Source organism: Drosophila kikkawai, chromosome X, assembly GCF_030179895.1.
Source record: "Drosophila kikkawai strain 14028-0561.14 chromosome X, DkikHiC1v2, whole genome shotgun sequence".
In the NCBI taxonomy this organism is placed as follows: domain Eukaryota; kingdom Metazoa; phylum Arthropoda; class Insecta; order Diptera; family Drosophilidae; genus Drosophila; species Drosophila kikkawai.
The window spans coordinates 25,571,685-25,589,238 of record NC_091733.1 but is presented as its reverse complement, the minus strand read 5'-3'; the positions used below and the strand labels follow the sequence as shown (position 1 = coordinate 25,589,238).

The 17,554-nt window shown below is 39.0% G+C and overlaps 1 protein-coding gene across 1 annotated transcript in view; it reads right to left on the bottom strand.

The window, feature by feature from the left end:
* The window catches only part of LOC108080304 (homeobox protein 5), a 29,928-nt gene that overhangs the window by 11,618 nt on the left and 756 nt on the right, over nt 1-17,554 (bottom strand). Inside the window, 2 exon segments of the mRNA XM_070288648.1 lie at nt 121-1,931; nt 14,934-15,023. Of these exon segments, the coding sequence (XP_070144749.1) occupies nt 121-1,776 (1,656 nt within the window). The 5' untranslated portion in view covers nt 1,777-1,931; nt 14,934-15,023.

Genomic DNA, 17,554 nt, shown 5'->3' with positions numbered 1-17,554 from the left:
ATAAATTAATCCAAAGATCGATGAACTCATTTAAAAATAAAGTACAAATTGCGTCTATATCCCTTAAATCCCTACATATCCCTTTTTAAAACATTAAAAATGATCCTCCCTTGTACTCACCATTATCTGGGCATGAAGCTGCAGGTTACTCTGTCCGGACATCCAACCGCTGCTGGCCAGCGCCTGAACGGTGGCCTGCGACAGCATCCGGTTATTGCTCTGAGACTGTGAGAGCATTGCCGCCGATGCGGCTGCCGCCACTGCTGCTTGCGAGTTGAAGGCCGCTGCCGCAGCTGCTGCTGCCTGGGAGGCCCCAAAGCTATTGGCCGCGTTGGGTACTCCGCCGCCGCCACCTCCTCCACCATTGGCATTGGCCGCGGCGGCTGCTGCGGCGGCGCGTTGCTTCATTAGATGCTGCTGTTGGGCTGCCGCCGCCGCTGTCACCGCTGAAGCATGCTGCTGCTGTTGTTGCTGCGACTTGGACTGCACCTGACCGCCGGATGACGAATTGCTAATTGCATTGCCGCCGCCTCCGGAGGATCCTGATCCTGATCCCGATCCCGAACCAGCTGTTGAGCTCGTTGTGATCTTTGGCGGTGGTGCCGAGGGCTGGCGTGTCCAATTAACCGAATTATTGACATTCGCACGATTGCCAATCAGGAGATTCGAGTCGACCACCTTGCTGGGCCAGTAATCCTCAAATTCGGTGCCATTGGGGAAGTAGCTTTTGATGTCCGTTAGCGAAATGACTGCCACATTCTCGCTGGAAAAGAGCTCATTTCGAATGCCCTGCACTTTGCAACAGAACTTCAAATAGGCCAAATCCCAGCCATTAAGGAGTTCAGCCTTTGTCTTTAAATTCTCCGTTTCGCCCTCAAAGTAGAACAGAGGCACAACCTGCTGGCTATTCCGTACTGTATATGGGACAACCGATTCCTTATTGATCCTTATGAAGCCGCATTTTTCCGACGGAGTCTTGCTTCCGGAGACCAGTTTGCGATAGCAAATATCCAAAAATTGATAGAATTTACTTGCATCGCTGAGACGCACCACCAGATCCTTCTGGGTGAAGATATCACGTCCGAATTCACCGTCACAGTGCTTGTGATTGATCTCGATAAAGAGACGAGCTTCCGCGTCCGTTATGTAGTAGCTGCGGACGCATGTGCAGCTTGAGTAGATATCCGGATGCAGACAGTTGAGGTATTTGCCCAGTAGCTTCAGTTCGATCATGCGCACCGAGCAATATTTCTCTGATTGCCGATAAATGTACGGTATATAGACTTTACCAAATTGCGCCCAACCAAAGTGTCCCATTACAGATTCCTCGTCGCAGGGTCCGGATTTCTTTTCGGCTGCCGCCGCGGCCGCTGCAGCAGCAGCAGCATCTGTTGTTATACCATTGGGACGGACGCCATTGGCGCCGCCAGCTAATGCCGGTACCACTTGCATGGTTCCATTGGGTAGCTTCTGATGGCGCGACAGGTAGCTCATGATATTCGTCTGGCCGTTGCCATTGGTTATTGGCGGTTGCATCTGTCCAGCATTGCCTCCATTCGAGTGCTGTTGCATCGCCGCTTGGCGGGATGCCTGCTGGGCGGCTTGTTGCTTCTGTTGTTCTTTCATTTTAGCTGCCAATTCACGGATTTCGGCGTCATCGGCACGCTCCTGTTTGACAGGCGGAGCCACGGGACCGCCGAAGCCGACGCCAAGAAGAGGCAAAGTCTGGCCATTGCTATCGATGACGAGAACTATCTGCACATCCTCGTTGGCCATGGCTTCCTCTCTCTTTCTCACTCTCTCGAGAAGTCACCCTTCTCTCTCTCTCTCTCTCGTTGATCCTCTCCTTTCGCTTCCTTTTAATTGTTTGGCGCTTCTTATTAATTCTTTAGTTTGTTGTGGTAGTTGTTTTCACAGTTTGATTTTAGGGGCTATGCATAAAAGAACACATTTATATTTTGTTATTAATTTTATAGACTCGGTAATACGCTTATTTAAATTGGTAGAAAGAACAAAAAAATAAACAAATACGGAACAAATAAGAGAGGGGGCACGCACGCACGCACGATGTACAGCGGAGAGAGCCGGCATAAAATCGCTCTCTCTTTATGGTCACACTGGCCCCGGCTCACCGCTCACTCACACACTCACATGTACACGCGCACACGGTAAATCGTTTCTGTGTGCAGGTTTGTGCGTATGTATGCGCAAGGCGCGCACTTTTATAGTTGTTGTTTTTTGTTGTATATAATTATTCATACATATATCACATGTATGACTGTATATATTGCTTACACTTACACATACGAGCGCTGACTGCATGTCTGCAGTGTGTGGCAAAAAAATATAATTATTTTAGGCATTTGTTAGCTGCTACTGCTTTCTGTTTTTGTTGTGTTATATATTCCTCATTGGCTGGCGTACAAAAAAAAAAAAATAAAACAAAATAGCGTTGTTGATGCACCGCACTAATATTTTATCCCGCGTTTAGCGCTTTTTGCGACCTTTTTCACTACACCCGCTGCGTTATCGCCTTTTGTGTTTCGCGTGTTTCGGTTTCTCGCGTTTTTCGCTATCTAGCTCTTCCGACGCCGACGTACGTCCGCCCGTCTCCGCAATACAAACGAGTGTGATCGTTGTTACGAAAATTATTTCAACGAAGTCAACTGAAAAATGTGTGCGCACACATACACACACTGGCGAGGCGCACACGCATACTAGTGTGTGTGCGGGGGACGCGGCGTCGGCAGCGACGTCAGCGGCGGATGCAGAGCGCAAAAGAAAACGGAAAACACGAACACTACGTAAAAACAACAACAAAAACCCACATAGATGTCGCCGCTGCCGGCGTCGCTGCAACGCTGCCACCGAACATTTTGCCGAATTGTTGTTCGTGTCCCCCTTTTGTGCATTTCTTCCTCCGCCCGCCACCTCTCTCTACCACTCAATCTGTCTGTCTCTATCTCTCCCTCCCTCTTTCCCTCTCTCTTACTCACTATGTGTTGTCATCCGTTTCTCTTCCTCTCCTCCTGCTTTCCAGCAAGCGACTAGCTCTAAGCTGCGACGGCGACCGCGACGGCGACGCCGACGTTGGCTGAGTGTTACAACTTACAGTGGTTAAACAATTGTATGCAACCCGGAGCTTAACGGGATCTCGGGATCAATTTACTTTATTTTTTAATTTATCATGAATATCACCAGATGACTATCCGATCTTATATGAAGCTACATACATTGTCAGACACCTTTTACATGGCTACTATTGAAACAATAAGTCTGCTGATTTTGTTTAATCCAACAAATAGTGTAAACTTTCCCTTGGCTTGGACCATTTACAAAAGTATTTTCCCCACTGTGCAAGGAAAGCTTAAGCTATGCTATTCTCATATACAGACACACACACAGAGACCGAGAGCTGCTCTGCCAGAGATTATTGGTAATGGTGTTGGTGTCGGTGGTGTGGTGATGATGATGTGGCAGTGGTAGTGTGGCCGTGGTGTGGGTGGCTTTCTGTGGGCGGAGGCGTGGCGGGGGCGTCTCTATTTTTGGCAGTCAGCAAGCAAGACCCTGCTTAGCATTCGATGGGCCGCGGCCACCTCTCCTCTACCCCTCCCACCCTAGCACCCGCGTTTCCAATCACCCCGTCCCTTTTGCTACACGTCGAAATGCAAGAAGTTTTCGGTATTCGCGCGCTCTGAGGCCTCAAGACAGGCCCCGTTCCAGAGCGGAGAAAACCGGGAGCGAAACGAGCGCCGCACACGAAGTTTGCCGACAACGACGAGCAGCTGTCGTGTCAACATCGGGTGTATCGGTGTGTTGTCCGCGTGTCCGTGAGTGTGGGTATGTCTGCCTTTGTGTGGGTGCCAGCTGCGCAGCGCCGAAAGGTCGGCTCAGCTCTAAACATTTACCCAAAATTTAATTAGCTCTCGGGTCCAAGAGTCCAAGTCGAATTCCATTTGGCTCGCTATGACACGAGTTAGCTGACAGTTAAAAGGCGCCCAGCCCCCCGCTGACAGGTACAGTTGGATCCTACAAGGGTCCTCCGATATTGATTGCATTTGTTGAATTTGGAAGTTGTTCATCTTTAATTTTGGGAAATTAAGAAGCTTTACCAAAAGTACAGTCGGATCTAAACTGGTTTCTCACAATAATATTAGCTTTGGACTATATTATACTTTATATTTTTAAAAGTAACAGTACTCAGGAGAAGTTCAATACTGATCATAACACATCGGATATTTACTCAATTGTTTGTATTGTAGAAGTATTACCTTCCTATATTTCGTAGAACAGCCAGCTGTTCTGCTCATTATAATCTATAAATAAAGGTAATCCTAGGTAAATGTAGTATTACCAGGGAACCTAATCGATATCAATAAACCTTTTTATGCTTTTCTTTCTCTTTCTAAGTATATGTACAAAGTGTAAACTAAGCTTTTAAAAAGGTATTCGCCTAGCACCTAAGCTTTAATTGACGTTGTTTATTTTCTCATAATTATCCCAATAAGTACTATTTAATATTACAAAGCTCCGTTTTTAAGGGTACTCGAGTGTCGACCAATAAAACCGGAAACTTATTTATAGTTGGCTCAGTGCATTGGTTTCAGGTGTCACCTGGGCATTGTGTGACCCATCTCCCAGTGCGTGTCTTCTTTCCTTTCTCTACGCATTACCTCCCATTCCCATTCAGTTCCGTTCTCTTCTGCCTCATTCTGTAGTTACGAGCGCCGGGGGTTTTTTGATTTTGGTGTTTTGCTTTGCTAATTAGTCAGCTGTGTGTGGGTCTTACCCGTTTTTTTTTTCTTTACTTTTTTTTTTGTTTTGATTGCGGGGCTTTTCTCCCAATAACTTATGTAAACCACTCTAAAACTGGGTTTTTTTTGCGTACATACATATGTAGATACATATTTATGAATGTATCTATAGGATGTACTTATATAAATATGTTCATATGTATATGTTTGTGCGTGTATGTGTGCGAAATATGTTTTTGTATTGGTGAGGGGCATACGCATTCAACGATAAGGCCGCGACCGTCGTCATCGATAGGAACGAAGAACGAAGGGGGGTTGGGACGGAAATGAGAAAAAAATAGAAGGAGGCAGAGGAAGAAAGAGCTAGAGAGAGAAAAAGAGAGACAGACGGCGAGCTCTGCGAGAGGCCCCGTTTCGTGCGCGCTTTGCTATGTAAACATGGCTAAACATGTGCGCCTGCATGCGTGTGTCAGTGTGTATGTATACATACTACATCCATATGTACATATGTATGTACGTATGTATGTACGTATGTACTATTCGCTTAACCATCGATGGGCGGTTAACGGAACAGCCGAGTCGGTGGGCGATGTTCGGCAGGATAGCCGAACTCGGTGGCCCTGCCAATTGCTTTGATTTTTGGCAAGCTTCACGATTGCGCAGCCAAAGGAGCAGAGAAGGACTGGGAAGGGTAGGGCAGGGATATTGCTATAGAGAAGGAGGACGAAGAGGTAGAGAGTACGAGGGTATTGAAAAAGGAGCATAAAGGCCGCACACAAAGGACTTAGTCCTTCGAGGGCTGCAAGCGTGGCTTTAACCTTTAACCAAACACCAGGGATGCAGTTAAGGAGGTCTAAAAGGTTAAACAGGAGATCATCTTTGTCAAACCTTTTTATATTTTAGATTTTATTCCTCTGATCTTTCAACGATCAAAAATAAATTTTTTTTTAATGTGTAAATATTTTTTCAGTAAACATTTTGTTAGCTTTTGTTATTTTTATCCATTTCAAAAATAATAAATAAATAAATAAAGGTCAATACTCTTGATTAGCGTCTTCAAGGGTATATAAACTTGGGCTTGCAAAAATTAGCTTCCTTTCTTGTTATTAAATTCTTTAAAAACCAAGGAAGACTCCACTGAACACTCTTCAGGAGAGTGCATTCTTCAAATACTCCCACTTCCACTCTCTGTTTCACTCCCTCATTCTCTTTGCCTCCCCCACTCTACCTCAACCGCTCCTGGCCAATCAATGGACCGGACATCCGTTGGACCCTGTCTCCCACCTCAGCTCTTTCTACCGCACCCCCATCCCCTCCCTCTCCATGCTACCATGCGGCCTTCTCGCCCTCTTCTCCCCTCTGCGTTGCACTTTGCCTTCTGCTTTGGGCTAATGCGCCCGCAGCACCTGAGTGTATCTGTGTGTGCCTGTGTCTGTTTGTCTGAACCGCCACCCACTCTCTTCTTAACACCACTTTAACCTTTATGATATTAAATTAACACTTGTGTAAAAAAAGTCTAAGTTGTAAATTAAATTTAAATAAATTAAATAAGCACATAATTATTAGAAATAATAAAATCGATATTTTTTTTATGAAATATTATTTTAAATAAATTTTATATGCATACAAGCCTTTATTTAATTCGCGGGTTAGGTGGGATGTAGGGGAACCCTTTTGTTTTTGCAGCTGCTGTGGCTACTTGTTTTTTTTTTTTTTTGCTTCATTATCAATTTTCCGCATCTTCTGCTTATCATTTTCAGGTTTTTGTTATTGTTTTTGTGGTTATTGCATTTGCCATGCATGCAAATAAGGCAAACAAAAAAATTCATAAAAAGAGAAAAGTCAAAAGAAGAAGAAATGCTTACAAAGTTTGCAACACATGCAATACATATATTTACACACACACACACAATCGTGGAGAAACGCACACAAATGCAGCATTTAGCTGGCTGCCTTTATGCACTTTCATTCGCCTGCTGCTGCAGTTGCTACTCTCTCTTTCTCTCTCTCTCTTTTTTCCTCTAGCCCTGTTTCTTACTCGCGCTTTCTTTCTCTCCCTCTCTCTCTCTCTTTTTGTGTCCCTGTCTCTCTCCCGCCCACGCCCCTCCACTTCCCACACTAGTTTTTTCTTTTTTCGCCGAGCAGCTGACATTTTCAGCCCTTGGGAACACTTCCCCTCGTAGCTCCACTTCTCACCTCTCCTTTCGACCCTTTTCCTTTGCCACATGTGCAAGAGTGCAATGAAAATGCCTTTTCTACTGTAAGTTTTCAGCGCATTTGTCATTTAACACACAAAAGTGCATTGCAATAGTCGTCATGTATTTATTTTTGCTCCCTTTGTCTCCAATGTTCTCTTTGTCCTTGTACATTGCAATTGATATTGCTCAACTTCAGCTTCTCTCCTGCTCTCTTTCTCTCTCTCTCTGTCATCATCATTACAATTATCATCTTTAGCCACGCTTGCATTCAACGGTATCCCTTATCCCTTTTATTGTCCTTTTTTTACGTTTCACATTTAAACTATGCCGTAGTAATTGTAAGTTCTATACAAATATATTTCATCATTTTTCAATCAAATTCTATGTTTATATTAACTATTTGTGTTTCTATGGCCTGGAAGGGAATTCATGTTTTTCATTTTGCTAGAGCTTTTCCTATAGCGATGTTATGCGCTACCATGCTTATTGAAAGGTACATGGATTTTACAAACTGTATGTGTATGTAAATAAATTACAGAAAATATTAAAATATAGACATTGAAATTATAATGTATGCACATGTTGTTTACCAACTGCTTTAGTCCTAATTCCAATGTTTACATATTTTTAAATATAAAAAACTAAAGTGCATCAAATGTAGGGGATTTTAGGGCCGACTATGCCTTGACCGCGAACTTCTGACCCAACAAAAACAAAATAGCAACAACAACACTCATCGATAAAAAGACGCGAAAAAGGCAAAGAAAAATGCAAAGAGTGTGGTGGGGGGCCGGAAAGTGTGTTTCTATGTATGTAAGTGTGTGTATCTGTGTGAATAGCCGCGAACAGTTAGAGTGCCGGCAACGTCATCAAACTCTCTGCTCAGCTGCTGCTACTGTTGCTGCTGCCGCTGCTGCTTTTCTTCTTCTTCATCGCCGTCATCTGCTTCTTCCAAATTACTTGTGCACACACACACATACAAGTGTGTGTGTGTTTTTTTTTCGTTTCTCTGCTCTCTCTTCGTTCGGCGTTCGTCGTTCGTCGGTTGCGCATATTTAAACGTGTTGCAAAGTCTCTTGCCGGGCCCTTGTCCACGCAGCGCAGCGCAAGTCCGTCCGTCTCTATGTCTCTTCGTCTCTCCGTCGCTGCGTCACTCATTCAAGCACGCTGCTAGCTACACACACAAACACACACAACACACACACACACACTTTGCTTCACACAAATTCAATTGGCCTCAATAATGAATTAACAAAAAAAAAAAAAACACAAAAAAGCAGCTACAACAAAAGCAGAGTAGCGTGCGAAAAGCATTGAGCTAGGGAGAGTGAGAGGGAGAGAGGGTAACAGAGAGAGAGGGAGAGGAAGATAGAGCGAGACCCCGATAAGCAAGTCGTGTAAAGTTGCGTTATTATTGTTATTATTGTTGTTATAAAAAGATTTTTTCGACTGATGAAAAGTAAATAAAACAGATGCAAGAATTTAATATGGGTTTTTCAACCAAGAAAATCTCATACATTAATTTTGGGGTGGTTTTTCCCTTAACAAAGAGCATTACATAATTTATAACTTTAATTTGGGGTGTTTTCTCTGAAAATAAGAGCAACAACATTAAGTAAAATTCAGCAAGTAATCAAAATAAAAGGGAGGAAATGTACAGCCCTGATCATAATTTGTTTTCACCAAAAACTATGATAATTTATAATTTTTAGATTGTGTTTATATTTTCCTACTCTGGCGTTGGTAGAAATATACAATTAAAACGACGGGTTAACGTACTGTAACATTTACTAATTAATTTATAAAAAAATTTATAGTAGTACTAATTAATTTGATATAATATGTTGAAAGAATATATATCTCTACAACTTTGTATAGTATCTTTAAGTTTGTTATCACTGAACTAGATTTAAGTCGCTTATCAAGATCACTTTGTAAATATCATTTTTAGGGTCACTTAAAATAACTTACAACTATATAATAACAAATCTTGGAGATAATCGTTAAATCCTGGAATCTATACTAGCTTTCGATTAATCACAATTATCGCTGAATCTGTTCCGGAAACACACGATTTACATACAATGGGTAATACCCTTCAAACCTTATCAGTGTTATCAGTAACGATCGCTTTTATCTATCGAGATCCGGGCGATATTTTCGTTCATGCTTCGTGTTCAGCATTCGCTTTTTTTGAGGGCCTCGAGACCTTAATGGGTTAACAGTTAGATATTTGTTAGTGTGTCTGTGTGCGTTGGCATTATTTTTGGTATGTCTATCTCGCTCTCGCTTGCTCTGCTGTTGAAAAACTTGTTGTGCTGCAAACGAAACGAAATGAAACGAAACGAAAGACGAGAGGTGGCAAGAGACGAAGCGAAACGAAACAAAACGACGCGATGCGAAGCGGGGCCTGCCAAAGCGACCGCTCGAGAGTGTCTCTCTTTCTTGCTCTCTTTCTCTGTCTCTCTCTCTGGAGATTAAAGAGCGGTGTGTGCAAGCGAGCGCGTTGCGCAAGGCCAGGCCGTTTAGCGATGCGGGTGCGAGCAGGACGGACACCTGGCCCAGTATTTTGTGTGTTTTTCGCTCGGCCCTCGCCCTCACTCCTTATTTGCCGTCTACTTCTTCCCTTCCTTTATCCAACGCCCCCGCAAAAAAAAAAAACAATAGCAGACATATTAAATTTTACACATTAAACAGTTGAAAAATATGTACATACAAAAAAAAAACATATTTATTGCTAGAGTATGTACAAAAGTATGAATGGATGTAAATTACTTTCTGATTATTTATTTTTTTAAAGTTCTTTGAGATGCTTCAGTGAAATCACAATATATCCGAGCGATGTTTTCGTGATTATAAGTGTGTTCGTGTATTTGTGTTTGTGTGTGCGTGTTCGTTACCCGGATAAATGATTTTTTTTCGGTTGATTGATAACTTTATTCGGGAAAAGTTCTTTTCGGGTCGCGTGAGTGATTGTGCGCCCAGTCTTTTTTCGCTCTCTCCCTCTCCCTTTTCCTCCTCTTTCCTGGCGTGTTCTTGGTGTAAATTTAACTCGTTTTTTGCTTTGCCGCTTTCGGCTTACTTTTGTGTTCTTATTTGCTTGCCATTTCATTTTCTTTGCGTGCGTGTTTCAGCCCTCACCCCTAACCCCTTCCTGTCATTCCTTCTTGGCTCACCTCCCCCTTCCACTATCAGCTCTACTTATTTGTTTTTGGTTTGGTTTGATATTTGTTGTTGTTTTCTGTTTTGCTTTTTTGCCCAACCGAAAAAAAAAAAATTCAACGAGAACAAAAACAACAACAACCCGTTATGACTTTCAGGTGTGCTTGTTCACCCCTCTCTTGCTTCTCCTTTACTCTCCTATCGCTGCTCGCCCGCTTTCTAACCCCGCTCCCACCGCCTTCGTCTCCTTCTTCATCATCTTTCTTGACTCGTTCGCACGCTGGCCTTCTTCTTCTTCGCCTCGCATCGCATCGGCGTTTTCGTCATCTGCGCTTTGCGTTTTTCGTTGTTTCTTTGCTCTCTTGTACTTGTACTTGTATTTATATTTGCTCTTATTGCTGTTATTGTTTTTGTTTTTGTGTTATTATTGTTATCAATATTATAGCATTTCTGACTCTGAAGCCTGATCCACTGATCAGTGGAAACGATCGGCATATTAGTTTGTCTTGTCATTAGAATTTTAGAAATCAGGTACTTGAGGATCGGCGATTCGTATTCTTTTTCTAAATATTTTTATAACAATATTTGTTTTATATTATTTTGGGATATTCTTGAAATATCCACCCAAGAGAGACCGGCGACCGAGTTCAATCATCCCTTGAAACAACGCGGCGACGACCTTGAGCTGAAGGGCACTAAATGCTTCTGGCTGGCCGACGCTTTATCATTTACCTATTCAGATTCAGATACGGACTTGGATTCGGATGCGGGGATTCAGTCAAGTCGAGTCAAGAGTCGAGATCCCGAGAGTGGAGAGCCGAGTTGTCTGCGCCGTCCGCTGTTTTGGGGGCCACTTCTCGTTTTTGCTGTTGCTTTTTTGTCGTCATTGCTAATGCAAAAATGCTGCTTAGATTTTTGCATTGCGAAAATTGCAAAAACCAAGATACATACAAATACACATTGTCATAATGTGTGTTTCTATTGCTATTTTTCCACGCCAGAAAATACGCAGAAAACACTTCCGCATGCTAGAGAGTAAAAACAAAAAAAAAAAAAACAAAAAAAACAAAAACAAGCGCCGTTATAAGAATACGGCACAGGTGTGTGATGATAACGCACGTACACATACACCCCAAAAATGTGGTGTCAAGTGTCAATTGATAGCGAATAGAGAGAAGGATAGAAGAGAAAGAGGGGAGATTCCCGATATGCATTTGAAAACCCCCCAAGAGGAATCATCATCCTACAAGAAAAGCACCAATGGGGATGTACAATATATGTACATATAAATACATTCAATACATATGTATGTACATGCATATATTTTCTTATTAAATATTATTTTGGAACCTTTTTTTTTAAATATCGACTAATACTGAAAATATAATTTAAAGATTTTCTTTTATTTATTTTTTTGATTCAATATTTTTAATAATTGTTTTAATGCCATCCTTAAGGCTTTAATTAGTTTACTTGTTTTTATTTTAATATAGATTAAAATACTATTAAGCTTAACATTTTATCTAAAAGATAAAAAGAACTTTAATTGTCGAGTTGTAGAATTGTGTAATTTTTAAACTATTATTATGAATCTGTACTTGGAATTTTGTAAATCTTTTAGATTTATTAAAAAACAGCTTTAAAAATTCTAAATAAATTATATTTTATTTTGTTTAAATCTTCGTAGATTTGTCTGACAACCCTTTATGTATGTGTGTATGTATCTATGTAAATGCGTGCGTGTTCGCACGGATGCATGTGTCTGCGTGGAAGATTAGCGAAATCGGCGGAGAGGTAAATTCCACAGTTAAGCTTTTGCGGCAGAGACGTCAACGCCGACGTCGACGTCGGCGCAAAGCAAACGCTTTAATTTCTTCCTCTTGTTTTCTTCTTCATTTTTTTTTTTAAACATACATTTGGTTGTTTTTTTCGGTTGCTTTGCGGTTGGTCTTCTTATTTTTTTCTGCCTTTTCTTGCTCTCTTCCTTGGCGTCTCTGCTTTTGCCAATTCATGTTGGTAAATTAGCAGCTGGATGAGAGGGAATAGGGGGAGGGGGAGGGAGATATTAGCAGCAGTAACAGCGGCAAAAAGGGCGGCCATAATAGAATCATGGAAGGGGGAGGAAGAAGTAAAAGTACAGTTAGTCAGCCGAATTCGTAGCTCGATCTTTGGCAAATTGCCAGGGTTGCCACTGCCGCTAGCGTGACGTGGCAACTCTGATTTTGTTGTTGTTTTCTTTTTGTTTCTCACATTTCGCAATTAAAATTGTTGATTATTTTTGCACTCCGTTTTTGGTTAAATTCCACGCACACGTATGTACATATATACATACATACAAACGTAGGAATCTTTCCATGTATTTAGTTTTTTTTTTGTGCTTTGTTGGCACGCCATATAAATACATATGTACATACATATACATGCATTCATACATACATACATATATACTTATATATGTACATACATTGTTGCTGGCTGGCGTGATTCATGAATTATGGAATTTACATGCCGACATTTCCAGATAATACAAACCCAACATTAGCTGTCATCAGGTTTTGCTCATGATTTTCCTCTGTTTTTGTTTGACTTTTTTTGTTGTTTAACAATAACAAATTGTTTAAATACATTTTAACGTTAATTTATTTGAATTCAAAATTCTTTAAAAATATCATGTGATTTTTCAATAATTTTAGAACCCTATTAGATACAACAAAAAAAGGAATTACATGGACGATCCTCCAGAAGCGGATTTTCCTTAATTACGTATTCCATGCACATCCTTCCTCATTATCATTTGGCATCCTTAACCAAACTGACTACCTGATTGAAGAATATAAATATACATCCATACATATATTACAAATATGTATAGATACGCACCCAGAGCTTGTTATTATCCCCTTTTAAACGCCTAAAATTCCAGGTAGATGAATATTTTTCCCAGAATTTTAATTAAAAAAGAAAATGGAGTTTACATGAGATAAAAAAAAAACAAGTAATAATTCCCTACATTTGAAGAATCTGAATAGATCGAAAAATTTTTAAGTTGTTCCAGAAGATTAAAAATGTGAATTCAAGTTACAAATTTATATTATTTAAAAAATGGTAAAAATTACAAAATGGATATTATTTAAAAAATGTAAACCTATAAAATAATAATTTTTAATGCATCTGTTTAAATATTTTTATATTAAGGATATAATAAATACATTATTAGTGCTTAACAAAACTGTATATATTAAGGATATAAAACATAATTAATAAGAGTTAATCAAAACTGATTTCAATAACCATTTTCTGTATGCCAAATGAATCTTTTCTATATTGAATTGAATTAAGTGTAAAAAAAATAAAATTTTTACCAACAATTTATGTAATATAGAAATTATTTTAAATATTTTGCTTATTAAACCTGCCTTCTTCCTTTGTTCATTATTGCTAGTCCTTCGTTCCTGGCCCTTCGATTTTCTTTTGCTTTTCCAACATTTACGAACCCCCCATCCCATTTTATAGCATTTTTTTTTCTTTTTTCTTTTTTGATATCATGGAATCCTATATATAAATCGAAGCGTAAAAACCAAATTGGTTTTTCATATGTACATATGTTTGGAAAGGTTATATAAGTATGTAGTAAATATATGTATGTATATATAGTATAGCTTTGTGTGTGTATAGCATATCTTCTTCTTGTTGCGTTCGCTTGGCTCATAAATAAATATGAAATACATCCGACAGATACAAATATACAAAACCCATATACACACACAAAGCTAGAGATGTGTGTGTGTGTGTGTGTGGATAGAGACATTTATAATTTATTTATTTGCACTGCAATAGCAAAGAAAGGCGAAAAAGCAAACGAAAGAGATGGTGGAAATGTGGGTGGGGTAGGTATAGAGAGAAAATAGAGAAGAGAAGAAAATGGAAAAATAGCAGCTAATTTTTCTTTTGTATTATTATACATTTTTCCCCATTTATTTTCTCTTTTTTACTTAGTTTCCCTAGAGAGCTCTCCGGGTATGTAGATCTAGGCATGAGCTTTATTTTATTTATTTTAATTTTTAAAATTTATAGAATATATTAAAATTTACAACTTTTGCACAATCGACCTAACATTATATATCGGCTTTCAAAAATATATCAATTAATATATTTAAAATAATTATAATATTTTTTTTTGACCCCAGAGAGCATACAAAATTCTGTAACTTCCCTGAATCCTTTCCATTTGGTGCACTGCCAAAAGAAAAACTTAAGAAACAAGCAAGGGAAATGTTATAACACTGATAAGTCGCCTATTAATTACTCTATAGATTTTGTGGGAAATACTATAAATAAATATTTCAATATAAGGTTTTATTATTTTATTTTTGGTTTATTGAAAGAAAAACCCTTTTATATATTTTATAATTTAATTTTTAGTTTAATTAAAAAACCTAAACCCCTTGGGAATTGTAAGGCTTTTGCTTTGCTCTTTTAACTTATTTAAATAAGTATTATAAATCAATTTAAAAATTAACGACATAAAAATTATCGAAACAAAAATCTTAATTTTAAATTAAATAAAATTTTTATAAAGTATCTTAACCCGAAGGGAGAGGGTATGACCAAAAAGGCAGTGCCAGAGTCCATTGAACCAACATGGGGGTGAGTTTAAAAGGCGGCTACCGGGGGCGGGGTGCTTGTAATGGGCCAAAAAGGATTGGGGGGACAAGGGGAATTGGGAAAGGGGATTTTTTTTTTTTTGGGGGAGGGAGGTTTCGATGGGAGGGATGTACGCAAGATACATACACATATATAGTTACATATATACACTTACAATTCCATGCAGATTTTTGGCTTCCACTTGTTGTGTGTTTTTGTGCTTTGTGTGTCTTCCTGCCTCTTTCGCCTCAATCGATTCCATTCACTAAAAAAAACCGTAAAAAAAATAATAAATAATGATGGCTGCCTAGGAACAAAGCGAAAACGATATACAGGCGTATGTATATGTATGTGTATGGTATGTATCTTATAGATACACCCAAAAAATGGGAAAAATTAAAAAGAAACCGGCGAGAAGAAACAACCGACAGAAAAATGAAGTCATAATAGTCGCGACAAAAAGGAAATAAAAAAAAAAAAAAAAACGAATAACAGAAAATGAATATTAAAAAAAAGCGAAATAAGAACGACAGAAAGCTGAGATACAAATCTGTGTATCCGTTGGATACCGGAGTGTGTGTGTGTGTACGTCTGTGTTTTATATATCCAAATACATATACATACATATATATTATTTTGTATTTATGTGAGTATTTAATCTGCAATGATCTCCAGCTCAGAGACTTCTTGATGGGGGAAAAAAAGGTCAAAGTATCTCCCGCTCACTCGCTCTCTCTCTCTCTTTCTCTGGGTGCAACAAAAACAACTTAAAATAAGCACACACATACACGCACACACACAGTAACAGCCAAAGAGTGAGAGAGAGCCACTGTAAAGTTAAAGTCGCAGCTGGTTATGTTTACGGAAAAGAGATGGCCTTATCAAGAACAAGCAAGTGGAAGGGAGAAGTAAAGACAGAGAGAGAGGCGGGTGATAGGTGGTAAACAGTTACAATCGCATAAACCAGATACATACACAAAAGTATCTTTATTTTATAAGTACATATATACATATATATAATGTATATATAAAAAAACGCTGATAATTATTAATGCAAAATAAAATAAAAATCATTAAATCTGAAAGAATTGATTTTTAAGTTCACGTTTTTAATTTCAAATATAAAAGAAATACGTTTTGTATTTTTAAGTGTTATATGAAATTTAAATTTTACCTTGTAAATGTAAAATGTACTTTTTAAACACATATATTTAACAAAAATTAATATTTATTGATTTCTTTTAAATTGTTTTGTATTTTAACTAAAGTTGTTGTATTGACATATATTAAATCATCATTATTATTTTTTTTTTAGTTAAAAAACAGAAGCTTAAAAAATTGATTTCTTGCTTATATAGTTATTTTTGTGTTTTTTTTCGGTGTATTTATATTTATTGTGTGTTAGCATGGTTGTATGCCTGTGTTTGTGTGTGTGCGTGTGTTAGTACATGGCCAATATACAATTTTGTGCCATCGGCCACCAAAAACTGAGGGCCGCACCAACAACAACAACAACAACGAAACAACAACAATTGCAGCAACGAAGGTCGTCGCAGTCATTTTATTGTTGCCTCTGCCTCGGTCTCTGCCGCAGTCGGCGTCGACGCAGACGCAGACGTCGACAGCGATAGCATCGCAGAATTCCACATAGAAAATTGAGAAAACTGCATTAAATTTTCGTCTCCATTCGCCATTTTGCTCCCCCTCTCCTCTCAGCCTAGCCACCTCTTGTGCAGCAGCCGCAGCTTACTTCGCTCTCTCCCTCCCACTTTTTCGTCTCCTCTTACTCCGCCATTTCCTCACCCTTTTGTTTGCTTCTTGTTTTGGCTATGATTTTGTTGCTTTCCCATTCACTTAGCTAAAGTTTTCCTATGTATGTATGTAACTGTGTAAATATGTAAGTATGTATGTATGTATGTACATAAAAAATATACATATTCAAGCAAACACAATAGAAGTCAGGAATTTATGTTTATTTATTATTTGAAGATCTTGATATTTCACGATTTTTTAAATTTGTATTAATAAATAAATTAAAATTAAAAATTAATTTTGCGACCTATTATTGCGCCCGCTGCTGTTCTGTTTGTACATACATACATATGTATGTACAAATATGTATGTAAATACATACATAAAAGCTATTATAACTGTACATAGACAATAATTCCTCTGAGATAAACGATTTGCATTCGATGTTTTCAAACAATCATGACGAATTTATAGAAGAAATAAGATATTCTAATAAAGCCGTAGAAACGAAGAATAAGAGAAAGAGGATGTCGAAGAAAACAGCTGCAGAGTTTGACAAAAGAGTGAGAGGGAAGGATAAAGGGGGGCAACATCAGTAGAAGCAAGCGTTGCAAGGAGAAAGAGAGCCTTAAAAGAGAGCACGCCATCAAGGGTGGCTGCAAAAAGACAGCCCAGTTTGTCCCAGTCTCTCTGACCACCATTTTGATCTGATCTACTTGGGTGGAAAAGGAAAAGAGAATAAACAGAAGGTAAAAATAAGCAAAAAAAATAAACAAATCCCATAAATATTGTTATGCTGAAGAAGAGGAATCGGCAAAATCAATCAAGTGCGAGAAGAGGAAGCACAAACAAACAAAAATGGCTGGCAAATTAAAACAACATCAAGCTAACAAAAAAAATAGGTGAAGAAGCAGGGGAAGAAATACCAGCTGCAAAAAAAAAAGCGAAAACGATGAACGAAGGAAACCAAAAGATGCGATGGAAAAGAAGAAGAATGGAATATCGGATAAAACCAAATTAAAGAAAAGAGGCGAATGAGAAACA